The sequence below is a fragment of the Coenobita brevimanus genome, chromosome 93 (genome assembly GCF_032717465.1).
Source record: "Coenobita brevimanus isolate Jiangsu-jjx chromosome 93, ASM3271746v2, whole genome shotgun sequence".
Classification (NCBI taxonomy): domain Eukaryota; kingdom Metazoa; phylum Arthropoda; class Malacostraca; order Decapoda; family Coenobitidae; genus Coenobita; species Coenobita brevimanus.
In genome coordinates this window covers 30,327,811-30,352,089 of record NC_137046.1, presented here as the reverse complement: position 1 = coordinate 30,352,089, position 24,279 = coordinate 30,327,811, and the positions used below count along the sequence as shown (strand labels likewise).

Genomic DNA, 24,279 nt, shown 5'->3' with positions numbered 1-24,279 from the left:
CACCCTGTTCGGGATCAGTCGGTGTCACTGCCCAGAACTAAAGCTACGTGACAATATATATGTTAGTATGGTATATTATTGCCCTTTTGCATAGTTTTCATTGATGTCTTTGTAGTCATTTTGTGAATTTTTCCACAGTTCTTAAGGAATCACAGGTTGGGTTTAGGGAGCTAAAAATTACATTTTCAGGTGTGCCAGATGATTCTCTTCAAATTGGTAAAGAAAAAATTTGACTTTCGAAACTTGATCAGCTAGTCAGGTCAGGTGCGGGTAAGGGGATGAGTCTGTTATGATGTGGCAGGGGTAAACCAGCTCTGCTGTCGGGCCCTGCTGCAGATGTCACTGATTGCATTGCGCAGTTGACCCTTGTGCGGTGTGGTGCGGTGAGGATCTGTCAGTTCTCCCCTTGGGGCTAAGATGCGAATGAATGTGTTTGAATGGATGAGTAAATGGGGAGTGTGTCGTCCTGTCTCGGCTACCTCCCTTTCCTTGGGGTAAGCAGCCTAGGCATATAGATAGATAGATAAAAACTTGAAAAAATGGCCCAAGGGTTGGCCAGGGGACCCTGTAAATTCTGAAGGCACAGTCATTAAGGGGTTAATGAAAAATGTATCTCACTGCTGCTCAGGCATATTTTTTCACCCCAGAGATGATTATCTGAGCATTGATTGGAGGAACCTATCCATATATGTTAAGTTTCAGCTTTATTGATGAGATTTGGTTGAAATACTTTTTAATGTTATGGCCTCATAATTCCACTGGATTATTGTTTCAAAGTTAGGTGTTTACCTGTAATTTATGTTATTGTACACCTTGAAATAGTAATATGGGATTGGCTGATAGAAAGTTAGTTGGTCGTTAAGATAGCTCTGTTATCATTAACCCTTTAACTGCGGGCTTATTTCGCTTTTTCTTGCGGCACCCGCAGGCGTATTCGTGCTCCGACAGACTCTCTAAAAATATTTGTTAGAAATCAGTTATTAGTCCTAGAATATGAAAATCACATATGCCTATGGCACATACCTTCAGCTTTCTCCTGGGGTGTTTGTTGAGCCTTCATCGAGTACCGTAGGACTTGAGACCTCTGAAGTTGGGTAACGAAGTCTGCACTTTACACTTCACGACAACCTGTAATATGATTACCACAGCCTGATATTATCACTAGAAACACTTTTCTATGATTCTCAAATAGTTTGAAATCCATATTCAAAAAAAAAAAAAAAAACTCTGTGAAAGCAATGAAAATTACGAGGGCATATGACCTTCCCACTTGCGCTAGTTCGCCGCTGGTGTTGTCATTTATTATTCATAAAAACACTCACAGTTTATATTTCTATTACTATATAACACTTATATATATCTACAGTCTTTATCCATAAGTTTCCTTCAGTAATAGTAGTTTATTGTCACTGTAGGCATTCAATTTCTTTCAGTAAAATACGTAGCATTCACTTTCTCGTCCTGTATACTAGCATTGAGAGTGAATGTCACTTTCACCTTCACTCTCATAACTCATAGTATTCATACATGCTAGAGTGAAACTTTCACTTTCATTATTCCTAGTATATATACTCGTATTCTTATAATACTACTCATTTACATTTCTATTTACGTTCTCTATTTTATTTACTTTATTTACATTTCTGTTTTATTTACACTGTGTTATGCACTGTCACTTGAAGTAACTTATAAAACTATTTTCCACTGTTCACTTATACAGTAACCCCTCCAATATCCGGATCAATAGAGCCATCGGTAGGTTTGGTTATTGGTTTCGTCCGGATATTGGGCCCCAGCTTATGGACTTGTACTTATGGACCCTAACTCAGAGAAACACCTATACAACTCCCTCTGGACATGCATAGCACCTATTTAAGACCCAAATCACACCAATAAGGCACATAAATTACTGAAATAAATGCAAAAGAAACATAAAATGAGGGTTTAGAAGTATATTCATACATTAATAAACATTCTGGTACTTATGGACCCTAACCTAGCCTAACTCTGAAAAACACATTCCTACTGCACATGCATGAGGTAAGTATAGTATGGAAAAAAGTACAGTATGAAACATTCTGGTAAGTATAGTATGGAAAAAAGTACAATATGAAACATTCTGGCTATTTACAGCAAGTCCCTGGCCACCTCGATGAATAACCGCCTCCTCTCGGACTCTGACAGTAAGAACGATTTCCTGAAGCACTTGCAGTACACTCTTCCTGAAGTCTTGCACTGAACTTAGTCAATAACACACAGAAGTCCGTTCTCTTCACAGTGTTCACTTTAGTCCAAATAATGTTCCAGTTAACTTTAGTGTTGCACATTAACTTTTCCCAATCTTTTCAAAATTTCTAAAGCCAAAACAAAGAAGGTTAGTTACGTTAAATTTTGTTTCCACTGAGTCTTTTCTCTCATTTCGAAAACCTTAACACAACACACCGTTTTTTTCACTGCACAACACTCAAAATTCCCGTGTGGTCTAGTGGAGGAGTTCTTGCTGTTTATTCACTGTCAGAGTCCGAGAGTATCACTGGCAGGCGACCAAGGGGTGCATCGGTGGGTCGAGGTGATGGCGTACCGACTACAGAAGACTCTGAAGATAGCCGCAAACTCACATCGAGCGGTGACTCCACTGTAGCTGATGTGCTGGGCTGTGGCTCGGAGCATGAGGGCCTGTCTTGGGGAGGCAACGGAGTGGAACCAGGGCTTGCCACAGCGGGGGTCACGGGCCTGAAAAAACTGTCAATCGTTGACTGACGCAAGGACCGACGATTCTGGCGATTGATGATGCGCTGCCGGAAAGCACGCACTTCCTCCACGAGTCCCAAGGGCCCCATCTCCCTGTCGCAGTCCGGGTGTTCCAGGTAGTCTAGGACGAACTCTAGATGTTCCCGGGGTGCGCTCAGCTTGGGGATGGCTGGAGTAGTGTCCTGCTGAGAGGAGTCCGCATCATCATCGCCTTCGTCGTCGGAATCTTCAAGTTCGGGACTGACACCAGCAACCGAAGACGCGATCTCGATATCAGACAACGTCTGATACCCAGGATCGCCCTCGTCGTCGTCCAACCACTCACGAACATTGTCCACATCAACATCGTCGCCGTGCGTATGTAGCCGTGCATGGAAGTCATCCACGTCAAACCCTAGGAAATCGTACTCCACATCTGTTCCGAGAAGCAGACGAGACCAACCAATTTCAAGAGTTTTCACAGGGACTTCCTTCCATGCACTAGCCCAGTTGTACAGCGCAGACTTGATGTTGTAGTGGCGAAGGTTTTCCAAAGTCCGCTTGCCTCGAGTGTCACGTCCTTCCCTGCGCTCGTCCTCGTCCTTGAGAACAACCATCACCTCGTCCAGGAACTTCCGACGGTACAGGCGCTTTGTTGCCACGATCACTCCTTGGTCCATGGGTTGAATGAGAGCAGTCGTATTAGGTGGCAGAAACATGCACCTAATACGGCCATTCTCAGCAACCAAGTCCTTGTCGCACGGGTGGGCAGGTGCATTGTCGAGGAGAAGGAGAGCCTTTACCTGGTCGCGAGGAATTCCCAGTGTCTTCGTCTGGTACTGGATGACCTCCTTGACAAAGTGACGGTGAAACCAGTCTTTGAAAATCACAGCTGTGAACCATGCTTTCAAAGAATGGTACCATACGACAGGAAGGACATCCATCACCCCACGAAGGCACCGAGGCTGCTTTGCACGGCCAACAATAACGGGCTTAAGCCGGTGCATGCCGTTAGCACTGGCACAACACAAAGCAGATATCCGTTCCTTAGAAAGCTTGCGGCCAGGTACACGCTTCTCCGTCTCATCGGCTAGAGTGTTCGTTGGCACCGAGCGATAGAATAGGCCAGTTTCGTCAGCGTTATAGACTTGACCGAGAGTGAGGCCCTCCCTGTCGATCAAGCCTTTCACCTTGTGCCGAAACTCGTCCACTCCATCCTCGTTAGCGTCCAATGCTTCGCCATGTGCTTTACGGTTAGTAAGGCCATGTCGCAACTTGAATGCGAAGAGCCAACCCTCGGATGCCTTGAAGTCTAGGGCGTCGTGAAGCCTTGCAAACTTCTCAGCAGCAGCCTTCAGCTCCGTTCCACGTACCATCACACCAGCTGCACGTTGCTGTCGGTACCAAATCAACGTGGATCGGTCGATTTCTGCAAACTTGGGGGTAAACATAACCTTCCTTTCCACGTTGCGTTTGCTTCTCGACGAGAAGTCAGCCATGTACTGCATGAGTTTGTCTCGGGAACGTTTGATATCGAACAAAGTCGACCGGGCCAGGTTGAACTCGCGGAGAATGCGTGAAGAAGACCAACCCGCATCAACTTTCTCCAATATCTCCCGTTTCTTCTCCAGAGTCAACACCACTCTCTTCCTTTTCTCAGGAGGCGGGGCCATCATCACACACACTAAGAGGAGGGCAGAGAGCAGCAGGAGGCCTTGCAGCAAGTACGGCACCACCACAAAAGCGAGCACGTGGGCAGCCATTGCGAAGAGCATAGGTCCAGTCGCGGTGAGAGACAGGCGGGAAGTGGGGAGGATGCAGCGGCGCTCTATCGGACGTCGGAGGAATGACGAACCAAAACAATGCTCTCCCGCGGCGCGCACGGCAAGTTCAAATTACGGACGGCAAAAAATCGATTTTTTTTTTTAATTTTTTTGGGATTTTCGGACCATTTTGGGAATGTTTGATCCCAGGTCGATAAGGTTCGGTTAGTGGGGATGTTCGGTTATTGGGCGTCCGGATATTAGAGTGATTACTGTATTTACATTCATTTCTTCACTTGCTCTTTACACATTATTTACAATTCTACTTGCACTGTTTTACTCAACAGAAAGATCATAGTCACTCTCTTTCAATTGTCAGCCCTTTACCTCTTTCCACACGAGGTTTAGTAGGGGGTAAAGGTCATAGGGCCCTTTGCATGGGGCCAAAAAGCGGCCGAAGTTAGCAGGAGCGAACTGACATACCTTCACCTTGGAAGATGACAGTGAACTGATAGGGGTGGGCCGGGGTGGCCTAACTAGGGAAATGCATTACTGCAAACGTCAGCCTCTTGAGAGCTGCTAATATATAGCAGTGAAATGATTGGCAGGAAATCTAGACAATACATTAAAATTAGGTAGTTCCAGGTGAATGTAAATATGACTGAGGCTTCTCCCTTCCCTCCTTATATATATTTTTAGTATGAGAATAGATTATACGGCATATTTTAAGGGGAAATAAACAGCGAAAAATAGCGAATGAGTGCACGTGAGGTGTTGTCAGGTGATAATTAGCCAATTCCAGGTGTATGGCACTCTCACTTACCTTATTTCCTTTTGGTATATATTATTTGGTATAAGAATAGGGCATAGGGCTTATTTCAATGGATGAAATCAGTGGAAAATTCCAGGGAAGATTTACTTAGCGTAGCACTAGCCGGGCAGGCGAGAGGAGGGGGTAATGGAGGGAAGGTAGGGAGGGGAGTCAAGAGGGGGGAGAAATGGCTAAATTGTCAACAATGGATGGGAGTACAGATGAGATTAGGAGTGCTGACTAGTGTTGGACATTGGCAGTACTGATAGATGATACATGCTACCACTTGAAAGCCCAGGCGAATTCAAAATAACACAGAATCACAAAAGTGACGCCCCGCGGTATGATCCCTTGCTCCGAAGCGTCACGAAAGTGACACCCCACGGTTAAAGGGTTAAGATAGCTATATTACCGGTACTTATGTTGTGTTGACCATATCAGTATTGTGGATTCCTTTCTTCACCAGGTATTGCTCCAAACACTCGGTTGGCCAAGGTCTGCAGTGACATGAACAAGCCCAATGGTCAGTTTTACCTACCCCCTGATCTAGAACGCATTCAGAGTTTTATTGCAACACTTCCTATCCGCAAGGTATGTTAGTCTTAATTAAAGCATTTGGATACATTCACACTTGATTTTGATCCCATGGATAGAAATGTTTAGTGAAAAGATTGGGTAACTTAAAGAGTTTATGTGTTTTATTTCAGAGCTTTGCAAGTTATCGCTTGCCATGGCTCATAAACTGTACAGAAGTGCTAAGAAGATGAAATAAATACAGAGTGTCAACAGAAACTATTCCTTTCCAGAGATACTTATGTTAAGCAGTGTAATCACAATCATGATCTGATTATTCAGTATGTCTGAACATATTGCTTCTGAAAAGGTCATGTTCAAAATAAAAGACTGTTTATGAGTTGGCCTGGTGTTTAAAGTAAGACTATTTACTAGATAATTTTTGCATTTGAGAACTGGATGGACTGAAAATGGCCGTTTAACCTAGTGTATGCCGGAATACATACACACACATTACATATTATATATATATATATATATATATATATATATATATATATAATGGAGAGAGTTTTAGAAGGTATGATTAGAGAAAGAGTGAATATTGATGAAATGCAGTTTGGGTTTATGCCAGGTAGGAGGACCACTGATGCCATATTCATTGTTCGACAGCTTCAGGAAAAATATATTGGTAGGAGAAGGGATCTCTATTTTGTTTTTGTTGATTTGGAAAAGGCCTTTGACAGAGTCCCTAGAGAGGTGGTGAAGTGGTCAATGAGAAAGCTTGGCTTGGAGGAGTGCTGGTTAGGGTGGTTATGGTTATGTATGTGGGTGCTCGCACCCAGGTAAGAGTGAATGGAGATTTGAGTGATGAGTTTGCCGTGAATGTTGGTGTGCATCATGGGTCAGTTTTGAGTCCTATGTTGTTTATCATGGTACTTGAAGCCCTCTCACATGACTTTAGAAACGGACTCCTGTGGGAGATGTTGTATGCTGATGATTTGGTGTTGATTATAGAGAACGAAAGGGAGGCGGAGGAAAGGTTTAGGAAGTGGAGAGATGGTATGGGGCACAAGGGCTTAAGGGTAAATGCAGATAAAACAAAAGTGATGATATCTAAAGTTGGTGGTGGTACTGTCAAAGACGAGGGAGAGTGGCCATGTGCAGTTTGCCACAAGGGAACAGACTGGGACGAAGCGGAGGTAGCTGCTTGCCTCTTCGTATATGAAAGTGGTGCTGCGGTCGGTCACGTGCCAAATTTGAAACAGTTTCTTTTAGTGCTTTTCATACCATTGAAGCATATGCCTTTCATATTGGGGAATTTGTCCTATATTTTTCAATTTCGTACCTTTGAATTTTTCTGTCTTGGGGGTTTGTATATCGGGGACTCCCTATACTGTGTATATCTATCTATCTGTATATCTATCTATGTATATATCTATCTATCTATACATATACACACATATATATATATATATATATATATATATATATATATATTACGTGCACACATATACTGTATATGTATACACACACACACACACACACACACACACACACACACATACATATATATATATATATATATATATAGATACATATATATATATATATATATATATATATATAGATATATATATATACATATTCCCAGAAGCCTCAATCCTGTTCGGGGTGGTCACAAACAAATCGCCTCCACGTCATTGTCCCCTACCATTTCATTGCCCCGCACCCAACTCACACCCCCCTCTCTCATATACCTCTCCACCCCATCCCTCCATCTCATCCTCGGCCTCCGTCTCCCTCTTTCCCCCTCCACCTCACTCACATACACTCTCTTCGTCAGTCTTTCACCCTCCATCCTCTCCACGTGGCCAAACAACCTCAGTGTATTCCTCCAAACACTTCCTATCACATCCACATCCACACCACAACGCTTCTTTATATCCTCATTTGTCAGCCTGTCTCTCCATGTGACTCCATAGGCTCCTCTTAAATAACTCATTTCCACTGCTCTCACTCTTGACTTGTGTCCTTCCAACAGCGTCCAAGCTTCACTTCCATACGTTAGAATTGGTATCACAGTACTGTCATGTAGTAACTTTTTTACTTCCACACTCACTTCCCTGCGTCTTATCACTGCTTTCAAGGAACCAGCAACCTTTCTTCCCTGCTGTACCCTTTCAAGCACTTCACCCTTCAAACCTCCATCCTTACTCATCACACTACCCAAGTACTTAAACGTACTCACATTTTCCAATTCCTCACCATCTAATCTTGCTCTACATTCACTGACTTCACCTCTCTCAAAGACCATCACTTTACTCTTCCCTACATTCACCTTTAGGTTCCGTTTCTTACACACTCTCCCAAACTCATCCACCAAGCCTTGCAGTTCTCCTTCGTCTTCACTCAACAACACAGTATCATCTGCAAACAACAGTACAGAGAGTTTCCAAACACTACCCTCTCTCACCAGGGCCACTCCAACATCCGCTACCCTACCTTGTACCTCTTTTATTACCCCATCCATGTACAGATTGAACAACCATGGAGACATGACACATCCCTGTTTCAACCCAACCTTCAAAGAGAAAAATTCCCTCAGTTCACCATATATATATATATATATATAAAGAAGCTGTGCCTTGGCACTGCTTCTTGTTTGTTTTGTGTGACTTTATATTCTCTCTGCATGAATCATGCTGATAACTCTATGTGCAATCAAACAACTTGTGAACAAACCCAGCTGGGTCAAGCGTATCAGAGAAGAGTGGACTGAAGCAATTTCTGGTGTACAGATGTATGAGTGTTTTGCAGATTTTCACTCATAGATATTAGACTGATGAATAGAATTGAGTAGGGATAGTGAGAGGTGAATATGTACAGGAGGTTATAGAAACCCACCTTGTTCAGGGTCAAATAAAGGAGCTGAAGGATGGTGATAAGTGTAGTCTTTCAGTGTATGAATGTAACACAGATTTTCACTATTTTAGTTGTTATAATCAGTAATAGTAAAACTATTGGTTGACAAATAGTACTAAATGGAGATATTGCAAGGTGAGTATGCATTTGGGTGAATGGAGCTATATCAAGCTAAAGTTGTAGTGGGTGTTGGTTGAGTCAAAAACTTTTTTCCCTTGTCTTGCCCTTCCAAAATTGGGGTGTGTCTTACACGGTGCAGCATCTTCTCTTCTGAGAAATATGGTAGTCAGTATCAGCTTTATGGTGACACTAGGCAACAATTTAGTTTGAAGGTAATATACTAAAGCAGTTTTTTGAGATATGTTGTCTTTTCCATTTTTTAAAATATAGTTTTGACACATTAATTTTTAAAGACCCAGGTGAATATGTGTGGTTACTTGAAGCCACCATTCAGTTGTTCATTAACATAATGTTTATAAAATTTTCATCTTTCTCTTCAGGTGAGTGGCATTGGGAATGTGACTGAGCAGCACCTAAATGCCTTGGGAATCACCCAGTGCTCACACCTCATGGAGAAGCGGGGACTTCTTAAGCTCCTCTTCTCAGATACCAGTATCCACACTTTCATGAGTGTAGCACTAGGCCTTGGTCACACCAGCCTCTCTGCCTGGACAGAAAAAGAACGAAAGTCGATAAGCACAGAGACCACATTCAAAGGAACCTCAGATAGATTAACCCTCTTCAAGCTGACAGAGGACCTGTGTCAGGAGTTGGCTGATGAAATGGAACAGAAGGGCATTGTTGGGAAGGTGTTCACTCTCAAGATAAAGACCACTGATTTTCAGGTCAGGAGTCGAGCACAGACTCTGGGTGAGGTGACTCATGACCCAGAGATCCTGGCCACCACAGCTCATCGCCTTCTCCTCCATGAAATGAATACATCTGATGGTCCCCTGTCCCTTCGCTTGCTTGGAGTGCGCATGTCATCCCTCATGAATGCTGCAGATATGGGACCTAATCGCCAGGCCACCCTGAGGCAAATGTTTTCAAAGGTTGCTCAGAGTCGAGTCAGCTTATCTGATGCTGTCACTGGAAATGAAAATTTGCATCATTCCAAGGAACAGAGTAGATGTATGGTAAGCACAGAGGAGCTTCCAGCTTACTTACATGGAAGTGATGAACCATCAGTGGGAAGTGTACAGCCAGAGTCTTCGGAAAAAACAAAATATAAGTCTTTGGGAAAAAGCAGAAGTAAAAATCATGTAAAAATGAAAAATTTGTTAATAGATCAGTTTCTTTCCAAAGTCAGTGAGAATTATGGTGCAAGAGAAATGGAGCAGTATGAATGTTCCGTTTGTGGCAAATTGGTGAAAGTAAAAAATTTGACTGAGTTCAACAATCACCTGGATTTTTGTCTTGAAAACAGTGCATCGTGTGATTCAGATCTAGATACCAGTATCACTGATGTGAAAAAAGCAAAGTCTCAAAATGCCCACAGTGATGATTATAACATTAAATGGAAACCAGTGAATAAGCATACCGAGTATCAAAATATTCAGTCACATAAGGATACTAATACTCACAGGATACCTACAGAAAGTGTTACTAATGTTAGAAGTACAAGCTCTGAATGCTCAAGCTCCAGCCAAGGTTACTTGTGTCCAGTGTGTGACCAGAGGAATTTCAGTGATTATGATTTGTTAAACAAGCATGTTGATGAATGCCTAAATAAATCGGCCTTCAGCCAGATGCAGCGAGAAATGGATGTCCAGTTCAGAAGATCAGAGAAGGGCATTAATGAAATGTTACAAAAAAGCCTTAATGCAGAACCAGTAGATATCTCTCAGCCTTCTAGCAGTATTAAGAGGAAGGGAAGCAGTAGAAGCAAGAAAACTGAAAAGGTGAAAAAGGTTTGTAACACACTTGATAGGTATCTCTCATAGTATTCATGAAAATAGTTTTATAGTATTGTAGTCTTGTATTGTATCATTCTTATAGCTGATGTAGTGTAAATGGTGTTCATACTAAAACAATGCTTCTTAGTTTAGATGCCTAGCCATTTATCCACCAACACTATCAGTACTCTCTCTCCAGTAATGTCAGATATACCAGTAATATAGAATGCATTTATCATCATCTTTCATCATTATCCAACCCTGTTCCGCTCCATCAGGAGGATAGGGACCAAGAGCTAAGCTGCTCACCCCCCATATTTAAAATGAGAATACTGAACCACACTCAGCCCTGAGTGGCATTATGTGAGCAATAAATCCCAGGCATCCTTCAGGTGTAATCCCTTATGGGCCCCTCCGACTTCAGTGCTATTCCAGTACCCATTAAACCACCAGGTGATACTGGTATGAAATTATGAACTGATCCTTTTGATGTGATGATCAGTAAGGTTTTGTACCAGATAAATGGTTAAAAAGTGTGATGATGTATATCTGTAAAGTGTAAAGGCAAGGGTGATGTACCAGAATGAATTAATTAAAGATGCCAGAAACTCTTAGACCATACAATGAACATTTTGGAAAGAGCATTCAAGCATGATCTGGGAGATAATGAGCTTAAATGAGACTGCTTGGTTTCATGATGGTCAGAGGACCTACAGATGTTATCCTTACTGTAAGACATCTCCAAGGGAAGATTTTGGTCAAGAGTGAATGACAGTCTTTGTGGACTGTGAGAAGGCCTTTGACAGAGTACCCAGAAGGGTAATATGGTGGAGTGTGAAGAAGTTAGAAGTTTTTTAAATGGATTGTGAGTGGTCATGAAACTGCAAAGGAACTAAAACTGAAGTAAAAAGTGAGTGGTGATATATCATCATCATCATCCGGACCTCCTTTCCCACCCGAGGGCAGGATGAGGATTAAAAATATTCAGACAGCCTAAATTTGTGCAGTCCAGTGGGCCATGCTTCCATTCACCCATCTTTCAAGCCCCCAGGGAACCTGGCTCTATCTGATTCATACATACATACATATATAATCATCATCATCATCATCCAGACCTCCTTTCCCACCCTAGGGCAGGGTGAGGAGTAGCAATGTCCAGACAGCTCAAATTTGCCCAATCCATTGGGCCAAGTTTCCACTCACTTATCATTTAGATACACCAAAAACATTCACCACGTTCTGTGGCTTCACATAAACGTATCTGATTGAGTCAGTCCAGACACTGCCATGTTAAAATGGGGTGCCAAATCCCTGATCATGCACTTCTCACAACATTCATCCAGCCAGCTCGATCTCGCGTCATTTCCCTAGCCTCACTGACTTCTAAACCTCTCTTCCACACACACTCATCCACCAGATCTCTTCACCTTCTCCTTGGCCTACCTTGCCTCCTCCCTCCTTCAAATTTGCTCAGATGTACCTTTTTCTCCACTATTGTTATCCATTCTCTCCACATGACCATACCATCTCAGTACACTCTCTCCAATTCTGGTGTCCACCGACTTCCTCACTCCACATCTTTCACTGATCACATTATTTCGTATCCTATCCATCCTCTGTACTCCACATACATTCCTCAGCAGTCCCATCTCCACTGCTGTTACTCTTGACTTTTCATTTTCATGCCACACCATAGTCTCACATCCATATGTTACAGTTGGCACTAACACTCCCTCATGTACTCGTAAGCCTTGTGCAGCTGCAGCACTCAAGCCTCTGTTTCTTATCAAGGCCTTCATTGCACCAGCTACTTTTTTTCCTTGTGTCACTGTGCTTTCAACTTCTCTTGGACATTTTCCTCTTTTTTCTGTCATTGTAAACAGGTATTTGAACTCTTTCGTCAGTTCCAGTCTCTCTTCATTCACTGTGACATCACACTTGGAATCACCTTCTCTCTCAATAACCATCACTTTACTCTTCTACATTTACTCTCAAGGCAGGACGCTCACAGACATCAGCAAAACTCTGCACTAGCCTTCCAGGTTCTTGTCCAGTACTTGCAAGCAGTACTGCATCATCAGTATACAACAGATTTGAGATATTTCATCCATCACCATTCATTACCAGTGCCATCCCTCTCACCATTACTCTTGTTTTTATTTCTCTCATCACCCCATCCATATATGTATTGAACAACCTTGGGGACATCAAACAACCTTATCGCACACCCACACTGATCGTGAACCATTCACATAGATGCCCATTAACCCTTACACATGCTTCACTACCATCATAAAAGTTCTTGACAGCACCTAGCAGCTTACCATCTACACCGTACATGCGCAAAACTTTCCACAAACCTTCTCTGTCCACTTTGCTGTATGCTTTTTCCAGATCCATGAATGAAATAAACACTGTATGGTCCTTCTCACAAGTCTTCTATCTGTCTCACTGCAGATATTTGATCCACACATCCTCTGCCACTCCTAAAGTCACCCTGTTCATCACTCACTAGGACTTCTGATATCTGTCTTACTTTCTCTGTAATCATTTTTCCATATACCATCCCTTCCACACTCAATAAACTTATGCCACGATAATTCTTGCACTCACTTTGCTCACCTTTATTTTTGTACAGGGGTACAATCACAGCCTTTTTCCACTCTGCTGGCACAGTTTCACTCATCCATGCCTTCTTACATATCTCCAACAAGCACTTCATTCCACTCACTCCATTACACTTAAGCATCTCTGCATACACCTCATCAACCCCAGCTGCTTTCCCATTTTTCAGCCGCTTCACAGCACTCTTCACCTGTGCGAGTGTCACGTCTCCTGGCACTGCATTCCTTCTCTTCACACCCCAAAAACCAATCACGTTTACAGTCGGTCTGCTGTCTCTGTTCCCATTCATCAGGCTTTCAAAATATTCTTTCCATCTGGTCCTTACTTCATCCCCGTCAAATTTCTTTCTGCTTTCACTTCTACATTTCCATACCTCTTTCCAGAATAACTTTCTATTTTCAGAGTAGTTCGCATTCATTTTTTTTCCCTAGATCATCATTTACCTCCTCCTTTTCACTCCTCACCAGCCTCTTTATGTGGAAATGAGTTATTTTACCCCTCCGTGGCCACCAGCATCGAATGACGTTTAGCCGATAGTTGGCCGCAGGTGTCGTTTGAGCGCGGCCTGTAAAAAACTGCAAAAATTTTGGGGAAGTGAACGAACGTTCTGAATGTCTTCACCCTGACCTACACTACACTCCCATACACCCCATCAAACAGTTCAGAGCCTGTTGCTGTAATGAGTGGATTTTCGATTTTTTCGTACCTGGCCATGCCTAAACAAGCAAAACTACACTCATTATCTCGACCCAGGCAGAACATATCATCTTTGTCCTCTCTTGTAAAACATACACAACCACCTGTTTACAATTATGAAGTAATACAGGCACAAACAAAAAAGACGTGATAAGTGAAAAATAGATTTTTTTTTCTTGGTATCTTTACCTGTTTGCTCAGGTTTGTTGTAATAGTTTGGATCATTAGATGCAGTGCAACTTGTAGAAAACTGAAAACTTTTGGAAAGTGAACGAAAATCTGGGACATGAGACTGACCTTGACTTACCCTTTCACGTATCATCTGTCAGTTCACCACCTGCTGTCGTGACGGGTGGATGTACGATTTTTTCGCTTGTGGCCATGCCTAAAAACACAGTTACACCCATAATCTCAACCCAGACAGAAAATACAATCTTTTCCTCCCTTGCAAAACACACACAACCACCTTGTTTACGAGACAGCAATATATGTTGCGAAAATAACAAGGTAAAATGATAAAGATGAACGTAAAATGAAAAGATGAACATGTTATTACGAATAAAAAAAAAGTTTTTCCCTGTCTGTAACCGTATTTATTTCTGCTTCGTCTCTGTATTCATAATAATTAGACTTATCCTTAGTTCTGAAACTGCATTATGATTCTATTTTTAGCCATGCTCGTGGTGTGGGAGATCGAAGTTACAACTCAACTTCCGTATTGGTAATCGGATCTGACCCTCCACTTTGTTCTCCCGTGGCAGAGACTAGCCTCGGATGATGCGCAATTTTCTCATTTAGGACTGAAAATTCAACCCTTTCGCTCCCTTTTTCAAGCATGGACACAACGATAATGTAGAAAATAACTCAGAACTACCATAAACATATTTTAAATCATTCATCATCATCATCCAGACCTCCTTTCCCACCCAAGAGCAGGGTGAGGAGTAGCAGTGTCCAGACAGCCCAAAATTGCCCAATCCAGTGGGCCACGCTTCCATTCACTCATCATTCAAGCCCCTGGAATCCTGGCTTAATTGGATACGCCAAAAACATTCACCACGTTCTGTAGCTTCACATAATCGTATCCGACAGAGCCAATCCAGACGCTGCCACGTTAAAAAGTGGTGCCAAAAATCCCTGATCATGAACTTCTCCTCACAAAATTCATCCAGCCAACTCGATCTCCTGTCAGTTCCCTAGCCTCACTGACTTCCAAACCTCTTTTCCTCACACATTCATCCACCATCTCTCTCCACCTTCTCCTTGGCCTACCTCGCCTTCTCCCTTCTTCAAATTCACTCAGGTATACCTTTTATATCAAAAAGGTGAAAAAGTATTCATAACAATTTTTTTTCCAGCCATTCCTAACATATTATGTACTGAAATCACTTGATATCATAATATCTCATATATGCGCAACATTTCAGCACCATTCGCATTGTTTTGGGAGGTAAAAAAAAAAAAAAATAATAACCACCTGCCTAGGTGCGTTGGAACAGCGCCCTTGGGCGGCAGATATCGGTTGCTGATATTTTTTGAACTTCCACACTCCATTGCAAGCCACAGAATGGGTCTAGGAAGCTGAGATTTGCATTGTTAGGTACATCTGAACTTTCTCTTCAATATGGCAAGAAAAAAAATCAATTTTCAAAACTTCAAAAAATGGCCTCGGCATCGGCCTGGCGTGCACGGAAAATTACGGGCCTTCGGCCACAGAGAGGTTAAGAGGAGCCTGTGGAGTCACATGGAGAGACATGCTGACAAATGAAGATATAAAGGAGCATTGTGATGTGGATGTGGATGTGATTGGAAGCGTTAGGAGGAACACACTGAGATGGTTTGGCCATGTGGAGAGGATGGTGAGAGACTGATGAGGAGAGTGTTTGTGAGTGAGGTGGAGGAGGGGAGAGGGAGGGTGAGGCCAAGGATGTGATGGAGGGATGGAGTGGAGAGTGAGAGAGGGGGGTGTGAGTTGGGAGCAGGGCGGTGAAATGGCGAGGGACAGGGCGACGTGGAGGCGATTTGTTTGTGGCCACCCCTTATGGGATTAAGGTGTCTGGCAATAGATAGATAGGTAGATAGTATAGCTTCACATACACCTTTCTGGTAGAGTCAGCCCGAACGTTGTCACGTTAAAATGAGGTGTCTACTCCCTGGTTATGTGCTTCTCCGCACAAAACTCATCGAGCCAGCTCAGTCTCTTGTCAGTCCCTTAGCTTCACCAGCTTCCATACTTTTATTCCTCACACACTTATCCACCATATCCCGCCACCTTCTTCTTGGCCCACCTCACCTCCTTCCTCCTCCTGATTTGCTCAGATATACATTTTTTACCACTCCTTTGTCATCCATTCACTCTACATGATCAAACCATCTTATTACACTCTCTTCTATTCTGGTGGCCACAGACTTGCTCACTCCATATCTTTCATGAATCACATTATTCCATATCCTATCCACTGTCTGTTCTCCACATACATTCCTCAGTAGTCCCATCCCCACTACTCTTACTCTTGACTTTTCATTATCATGTCACACCGTAGTCTCACATCTGTATGTTAAAGTTGGCATTAACACTTCTTCATGTAAGCCATGTGCAGTTGCAACACTCAAGCCTCTGTTTTTTTTTTATTAAGGCCTTCATGGCACCAGCTACTTTTCTTCTTTGTGTCACTCTACACTTCTTTTGCACATTTTCTTCTCATTTCTGTCACTGTACCCAGGTATTTGAACTCTCACCAGTTCCAGTCTCTCTCCATTCACTGTGACATCACATTGGGAGTCACCTTCTCTCTCAGTAACCATCGCTTTACTGTTTTCTACATTTACTTTCGAGGGACGATGCTCACAGACATCAGCAAAATTTTGCACTAGTCTACCAAACTCATGTCTGGTATGTGCAAGTAGCATTGCATCATCAGCGTACAAGAATTTGAGATACAGTATTCCATCTATCACCATTCATTGCCAACACCATCTCTCTCACCATTACTTGTGTTTTTACTTCTCTCCTCACCCCGTCCTTGTATATATTGAACAACCAGGGGGACATCACACAAGCTTGTTGCACACCCACATTGATCGTGAACCAATCACTTCAGTGCCTATTTACCCTTACACATGCCACAATACCATCATAAAAACTCTTGACGACACCTAGAAGCTTACCACCTACATGCAAAACCTTCCAGAATCCTTCTCTGTCAACTTTGTTGTATGCTTTTTTTCAGATCCATAAATTCCATGAACACCTTATTGTCCTTCTCACATGCCTTCTCCACTATCTGTCTTACTTCAGATATTTGATCCACACATCCTATCCCACTCCTTAAGCCTCCCTGTTCTTCACTCACTAGGACTTCTGATTTCTCTTTTACTTTATAATAATTCTTCCATATTCCTTCCCTACCACACTCAGTAGACTTATGCCACGGTAATTCTTGTACTCATTTCGCTCACCTTTATTTTTGTACAGGGATACAATCATAGCTTTTTTTCCCATTCTGCTGGCACAGTTTCACTCATCCATGCCTCCTTACATATCTCCAACATCAGTGGTGTTCTCCTGGAGTGTGGGAAGGAATATAGCAATTGGGGTGATGTTGTCTGTTCAAGGGATGAAGGAAGACTAGCTCCAAGACCAGAATTAGAAGTCTCTGGAATAAGTTTAGAGAACTCTTTTCTCCCCAGACAGTGAGAGAACTCTCACTTCACACAGTGGGAAAGTTATATGTTACCTCTTGTGAGAAGTTTGATTTATGGCAGTGAAATATATCCAGTAAAGGAGATGAATCTTAACTGATTGAGAAAATTAAGATCAAGGTGATTAATGTATGAGTATATCTATCTATATACCTAGGCTGCTTCCCCCAAGGAAAGGGAGGTAGCGGAGACAGGACGACACACTCCCCATTTACTCATCCATTCAAACACATTCATTCGCATTTTAGCCCCAAAGGGGAGAACGGACAGATCCTTACCACACCACACCGCACAAGGGTCAACTGCGCAATGCAATCAGTGACATCCGCAGCAGGGCCCGACAGCAGAGCTGGTTTACCCCTGCCACTTCATAACAGACCCATCCCCTTACCTGCACCTGACCTGACTAGCTGATCAGACCAAATGCGGGAGAATATCCCCTCAGGGCTGCGTCATCACTTATTCATTCACAATTTCTCTCCATTTATTTCTGTCACGCACAGCCACTCTTCCTTGCTCAACAGACATCCCTCTCGCATCCAGCGCTCTCTTCACACTGTCCATCCATCCTATTCGTGGTCTTCCTCTCAGCCTTACACCTCTCACATCAGATCTAGTTATCTTTTTCACCAATCTCTCATTATCCATTCTCTCCATATGCCCAAACCATCGCAACACCCTCTGCTCAACTCTACCAGCCATCTCTTGAACAACTCTAGTTCTCCTTCGCACTTCATCATTTCGCACTTGATCCATGCGCGTCACTCCACACATACTCCTCAGACACCTCAACTCCATTACATTCAAACTTTTCCTCTCTGCTATATATACCCATATTCCGTGTTTCAGCCCCATTTAACGCAGTCGGTACCACAACACCCTCATACAGCCTTCTCTTTACATCCATTCTAAGCAAACGACATCTAAACACTTTTTTCATTCCTCCCAGCACCTTTCCTACTTCATTTATTCTAAACTTCACTTCTGCATCTATTCTTCCATCCACAGCAACATGTGACCCTAGATATTTAAAATACTCTACCTCCAAGCAACTCGCCATTCAGAACTATATTCATCCCCCTACCATCTACCAACCTCGTACACTTCATCACTTTACTCTTATTCTCATTTACTTTCAATTTCCGCCTTTCACACACCCTTCCAAACTCCTCTACCGACAGTCTTAATCTCTCTTCTGAATCAGCCACCAGTGCAGTATCATCTGCAAACAGCAGTTGCTTCAGATTCCACTCTCCACCATCAACATTCACCAGACTCAGACCTCCACCTAAAACTCTTGCATTCACCTCCCTTACAACACCATCCATGTAAATGTTAAACAACCAAGGCGACATCACACATCCCTGTCACAGCCCCACTCTCACGGGAAACCAATCACTGACAATATTTCCCACTCTTACACACGCTCTACTGTTTACATAAAAACTTTTCACCCCTTTTAGTAACCTACCATCAAGTCCATACAATCTTAAAACAGTCCACAAAGCCTCCCTATCAATTCTAACATACGCTTTCTCTAAATCCATAAATGCCCAAAACACATCCTTGCCTTTCGCTAAATACTTTTCACACACTTGTCTCACAGCAAACACCTGATCCACGCATCCCCTCCCTCTCCTAAAGCCACACTGCTCATCACCAATCACTCCCTCTGTACCCTCTCAAACTCTCATAATTAACACTCTACCATACACCTTACCTACAACACTCAACAGACTTATACCCCTAAAGCTAGTACATTCATACTAATCACCCTTGCCTTTATACAACGGGACCACACAAGCACTTGCCCAGTCAATTGGTGTGCGTATATAAATGAGTAATACCTCCTTGAGGGACATGTTGGACAGTGCAGCATTAAGGGATTGTTTTGATGTAAAGTATATTTGTGATATGTTGTGAATGGGATAGCTGCTATAGTTTGGACATGAGGAACGAATGACAGAGGTTAACTGGGTAAGGAGGATTATCATCATCATCATCTAACCCAGTGTTGCCTCTTGAGGAGCATAGGAGCTTGGGGCTAGGCAAGTTGGTTGTGATGTGACATTTAAGATGAGAGTGACCAGCTCACTCCCTGAGTGGCATTGCATGGGCAAGTAAGCCCAACCACCCCTTGGATATAAACCTGCACAGGCTCCATCCAGCTGGAGTGCCTTAATTACCCACTAAACTTGTAGGCACTATAATCCGGTTATATGGTTACCATCCAGTGTAGTAAATGGTTTCCTGTTGTACGGGAAACCATTTGGCTTGTCATTCAGTGTAGAGTGAATATTTAAGGCAAAGTGCTAAGGGGGAGACCTAAGCAGATCAGGGGTAAGGTCATACCAAAAAAACTCACAATAAACTGACTTGCCAAAGATACAGCAAAAGATTCAACAGCCTGAAGAACAGCTATCAGTTGACCAGAGCAGTCACATTCTAAAATGTTCATGGCTGTAAGAACTTAATGTGGACTCATGAAAAGTTTGAACCTCAAAATGTGAGGTACGGTATGTGCTAGCAAAGCAATAGCTAGACATTTACATATCTAATTACTGTTTGTGAAAGGATGGCTTTATGGGAGAGGAAGGGTTGGGGGAGCAGATGGTTCTTAACCCTCTCCTTTCCATTCCCACCGCTCTCATACATCAGTAACATGTAGGTGAGGATCTCACTGTTGCATTGCTAGTATTTCTTTCACAGTCTGAGGTTTGAAGTGGTGAGTGTATGGTGGAGAACTTTTCCTTGTGTGTACACATCATGCTTATTCTCATTGTGAGATTGTACTAATGTGATTATATAGACTTAAAAATACCTGTAATAAATTTTATTCTAAATACAATATATATAATTTTACAGAATTTTAATATTATATATTTACTGTATAACAGTTCATATATTGTTTCTGCTGTAATGCATATTTTTCCTTTTTTGCTCACAGTGGAAACACCCATTAGGAAAGAGGGGCATGCTTTCTTAACACAGTGCCTGGTATTTAGTGATCAGGGAAAACACATCTTAGAACAGAAGGGCTGAGACAAACTGTGTGAAGAATACTACATGCTGTAAAAGGCAGAAAGACCTCTCCCAAGGTTTCTCGTGAAATTCAACACTTCCTATCAGTGTGGGTAGGTGTTGTCTCTCTGCATTGTCCCAGGTGTGAGACCACCAGTGCACCATACTGTACTTTCATAGCGCAGGTGAGAACTAATTTAACCCGTCATGTCCCGACCACTTTCACACCTCCGACACCCCTCAGTCCCGACCATTTTTGGAAAAATGTTTTTTTTTTGGCTAAAACCTCCGCTTTTGGTGAGAAACATCGAAAATTCATAGAGAAATCGCTCACCTGAGGTTTAAAATACTCGATACAGGTAGGAGTACCGCCTTACCTTACAGGGTTTTCTATCAGGCTGGCTGCAAAGAAAACGAGTTCTGTGGGAGGATAACTATTCCACACCACTCCTAAACGGTATTTATTCATTTGGTACGAATTTATATGTAGTACGAGAGTATATTGGTTTTCAAACAGTAATATAGGCATTATAAGCATTGTTTCACTCACTAACTCATCACCATTCCTGACCTTCTTTTGCCACATTACCTGATCATCATTTCTGACTATTTTTTCCTCTAATGCTATGTAAACCTTGTCCTCCACATTGTCATCGATTGGGGAATCACTCTGGCCCTGAATGTCTTTATTTGCCAGGTCACTGGTAACAGGTGAATTGCCGAGACAATGGCCACAAACAAATCGCGTCCAAGTCGCCCTGTCCCCCGCCATTTCACTTCCCTGCTCCCAACTCACATCCCCCTCTCTCATATACCTCTCCACCCCATCCCTCCATCTCATCCTCGGCCTCCCCCTCCCTCTTCCCCCCTCCACCTCACTCACATACACTCTCTTCGTCAGTCTTTCACCCTCCATCCTCTCCACATGGCCAAACCACCTCAGTGTGTTCCTCATAACGCTTCCTATCATATATATATATATATATATATATATATTTCAAGACTTCATGACACACACACACACACACACACACACACACACACACACACACAAAGAGAGAGAAAAAGTAACCGGTATACAGCCTATCATGGTTATTATGAATATGCTAATAGTGTAATAAGGATAATTACAATTTCAATTAAGTAAAATAAAAAAAATTGAAAGCAGTAGGCCTGTTCTATGCCCCTGCGACCCATCATAGTTCCTTTCGCGACCCATAGTTTGAGAATCACACACACACATATACTGTACAGTAAAACCTCAATATAACGGACTTCAATAGACCGGAATTCGCTTTTATCGGACTTGAGGAGCTACTGGACTAAATTCCTATATATTGGAAAAAGTCCGATAAAGCCAGAAGCAGTCCGGACTGCCTGACCACTTCAGGTATGTTTATCAGAATAAGGTAACTAAAAGACATGTATATCACTGTACAGTACAGTATTATTATATATACTATACCATTTGATTAATGTAGTGAAGTTATAACACAGTACAGTACTGCAGTGGTAGTGAAAACAGTTAAAAAACTGTTCATGAGATCTGGACTGTTGTCTGATATATCGGAAAAAGTCCAGGTTAGCAGGGGGAAGTCCGGATGTCGCTTTTATCGGAATTTCACGTTTTTCGGAATGGCTAGTGTCCTAATTAGTCCATTATAGTGAGGTTTTACTGTGTATATATATATATATATATATATATATATATATATATATATATACTGTATATATATATATATATATATATATATATATATATATATATATATATATATATATATATACTGTATATATATATATATATATATATATATATATATATATATATATATATATATATATATATATATATATATATATATATATATGTATATATATATATATATATATATATATATATATATATATGGTACCCTCGCGTCCAACACGTGTTAGTCCAGCACGATTCACATCCAGCACGGAGAGCAAATAATTGGTATTATTTAATACGATTTAATTACTGCAACACAAGTGTGTTAGCATAACACGCATAGAGCTCGGAGAAGTGGGCGAAATCCGCAGAGTTCACCTCTAGCACGATCACCCCCGGTCCAACACGGTCATACTGGACATTCTCATGATGATGATAGCCAATGAAAACTTCTGATCAAGTAGCCTTCCCCGCCCGCTATCGTGACGTGATCGTGATGCCGCCCAATTAAAAACGCTTCTGCTGTCACATGATGTTTTCTTTAAATTTCTCCCGCCACAGCGCCACTCAGTTGCATAATTCGCATTGGAAGGTGCTATTTTCTTGCTTCATTTTCTGCCCCTGTTACTGCATTTTACCCTGCTCACGATGCCTAGGAAGCCTTCTGAGAACCCCAAGAAGCGTCGGCACCTCCCTCAGGCCACCAAGCTAGAAAACATCGAGAGGAAGAAGCAAGGGGAGAGGAGAGTTGACATTGCCAAGGCCTACGACATGAATGAAGCCAACGTGAGGACCATAATAAAAAACCAAGACAAGATCCTGGCAGCCGAAGGCTATCACACGGCACTTCATACCAGGTTTGCCGAGGATACAATGGTAAATCGGAACGGTAACGGGGTAAAGTTGCCGACGATACCACCGGCATTTGGAATTCATCTGGATGGATTCCTGCCGAGGATACGACGGGCAAAACAGTGTGACCAAAACCCGGGCGACTCGACAGAGAATGTATCGTACTACAGCATTGAACATTTAGCCTGACACTGAATACATATTAATATTTTAGAATAAATATCAATTGTTTTGAAACCCTTCTCATCGGCGTGTGTACCAGTTTATAAACAAAGTTGCTTCTCCTTATTCTCTACCGAGTCAGCGACAGCGATCACTTTCCACAGTCACGAGACGGGGCTCTGGCAACAGTGTGAGAAGCATGCCCTTTGCCGAGGATACGAGGAATGTGTGTGATAACGTCCAAGTTTTGTTCCACTTAAATCTTCCTTGGCCGTTCATGATACGAGGTACCGTGTAATACCTTACAGAGTGCTAGGACAGGCAGAAGCAGGACCTTCCATGGCTGTGGACGAAGATAGTGATTCTAAGTGTGATTTTGAAGGATTTATGAGGGAGGTCGAGGAGGTGCAGCAGCTATTACCCGCTAGTGACGCCAGCAGCCATCCTCCGGGGACCCAGTAGGACTACCTACAGCCTTGGATACCACCTTCCATTCCCAGTAAGCCCACCAACACTATCCTAAAAGGTTAGTTATCATTCATAGAACAGTACCATTTATTATAATTACAATAGTACCAATATATGTATAGGTATATGGTAGGTATTTAGTGTGACTTTTCCTAGGGTTGCTGACATAATTCATTTTCCCCATAAGCTCTATTGTTTGTCCAACACGTGACCCATGCATGACAATATTACTGTGTTGGACGCGAGGGTACTGTATATATATATATATATATATATACAGTAATCCCTCTAATATCCGGACGCCCAATAACCGAACATCCCCACTAACCGAACCTTATCGTCCTGGGATCAAACATTCCCAAAATGGTCCTAAAATCCAAAAAAATTGGAAAAAAAAATCGATTTTTTGCCGTCCGTAATTTG

At 42.4% G+C, this 24,279-nt stretch overlaps 1 protein-coding gene across 1 annotated transcript in view; it reads left to right on the top strand.

Moving 5' to 3' along the window:
- The window catches only part of LOC145412392 (DNA polymerase kappa-like), an 80,856-nt gene extending 70,171 nt beyond the window's left edge, over positions 1-10,685 (top strand). The window contains exons 6-7 of the mRNA XM_080282281.1: positions 5,771-5,895; positions 9,243-10,685. Coding sequence (XP_080138407.1) covers positions 5,771-5,895; positions 9,243-10,685 — 1,568 coding nt within the window. The remainder of the gene's footprint in view (positions 1-5,770; positions 5,896-9,242) is intronic.
- Positions 10,686-24,279: the final 13,594 nt, after the last annotated feature.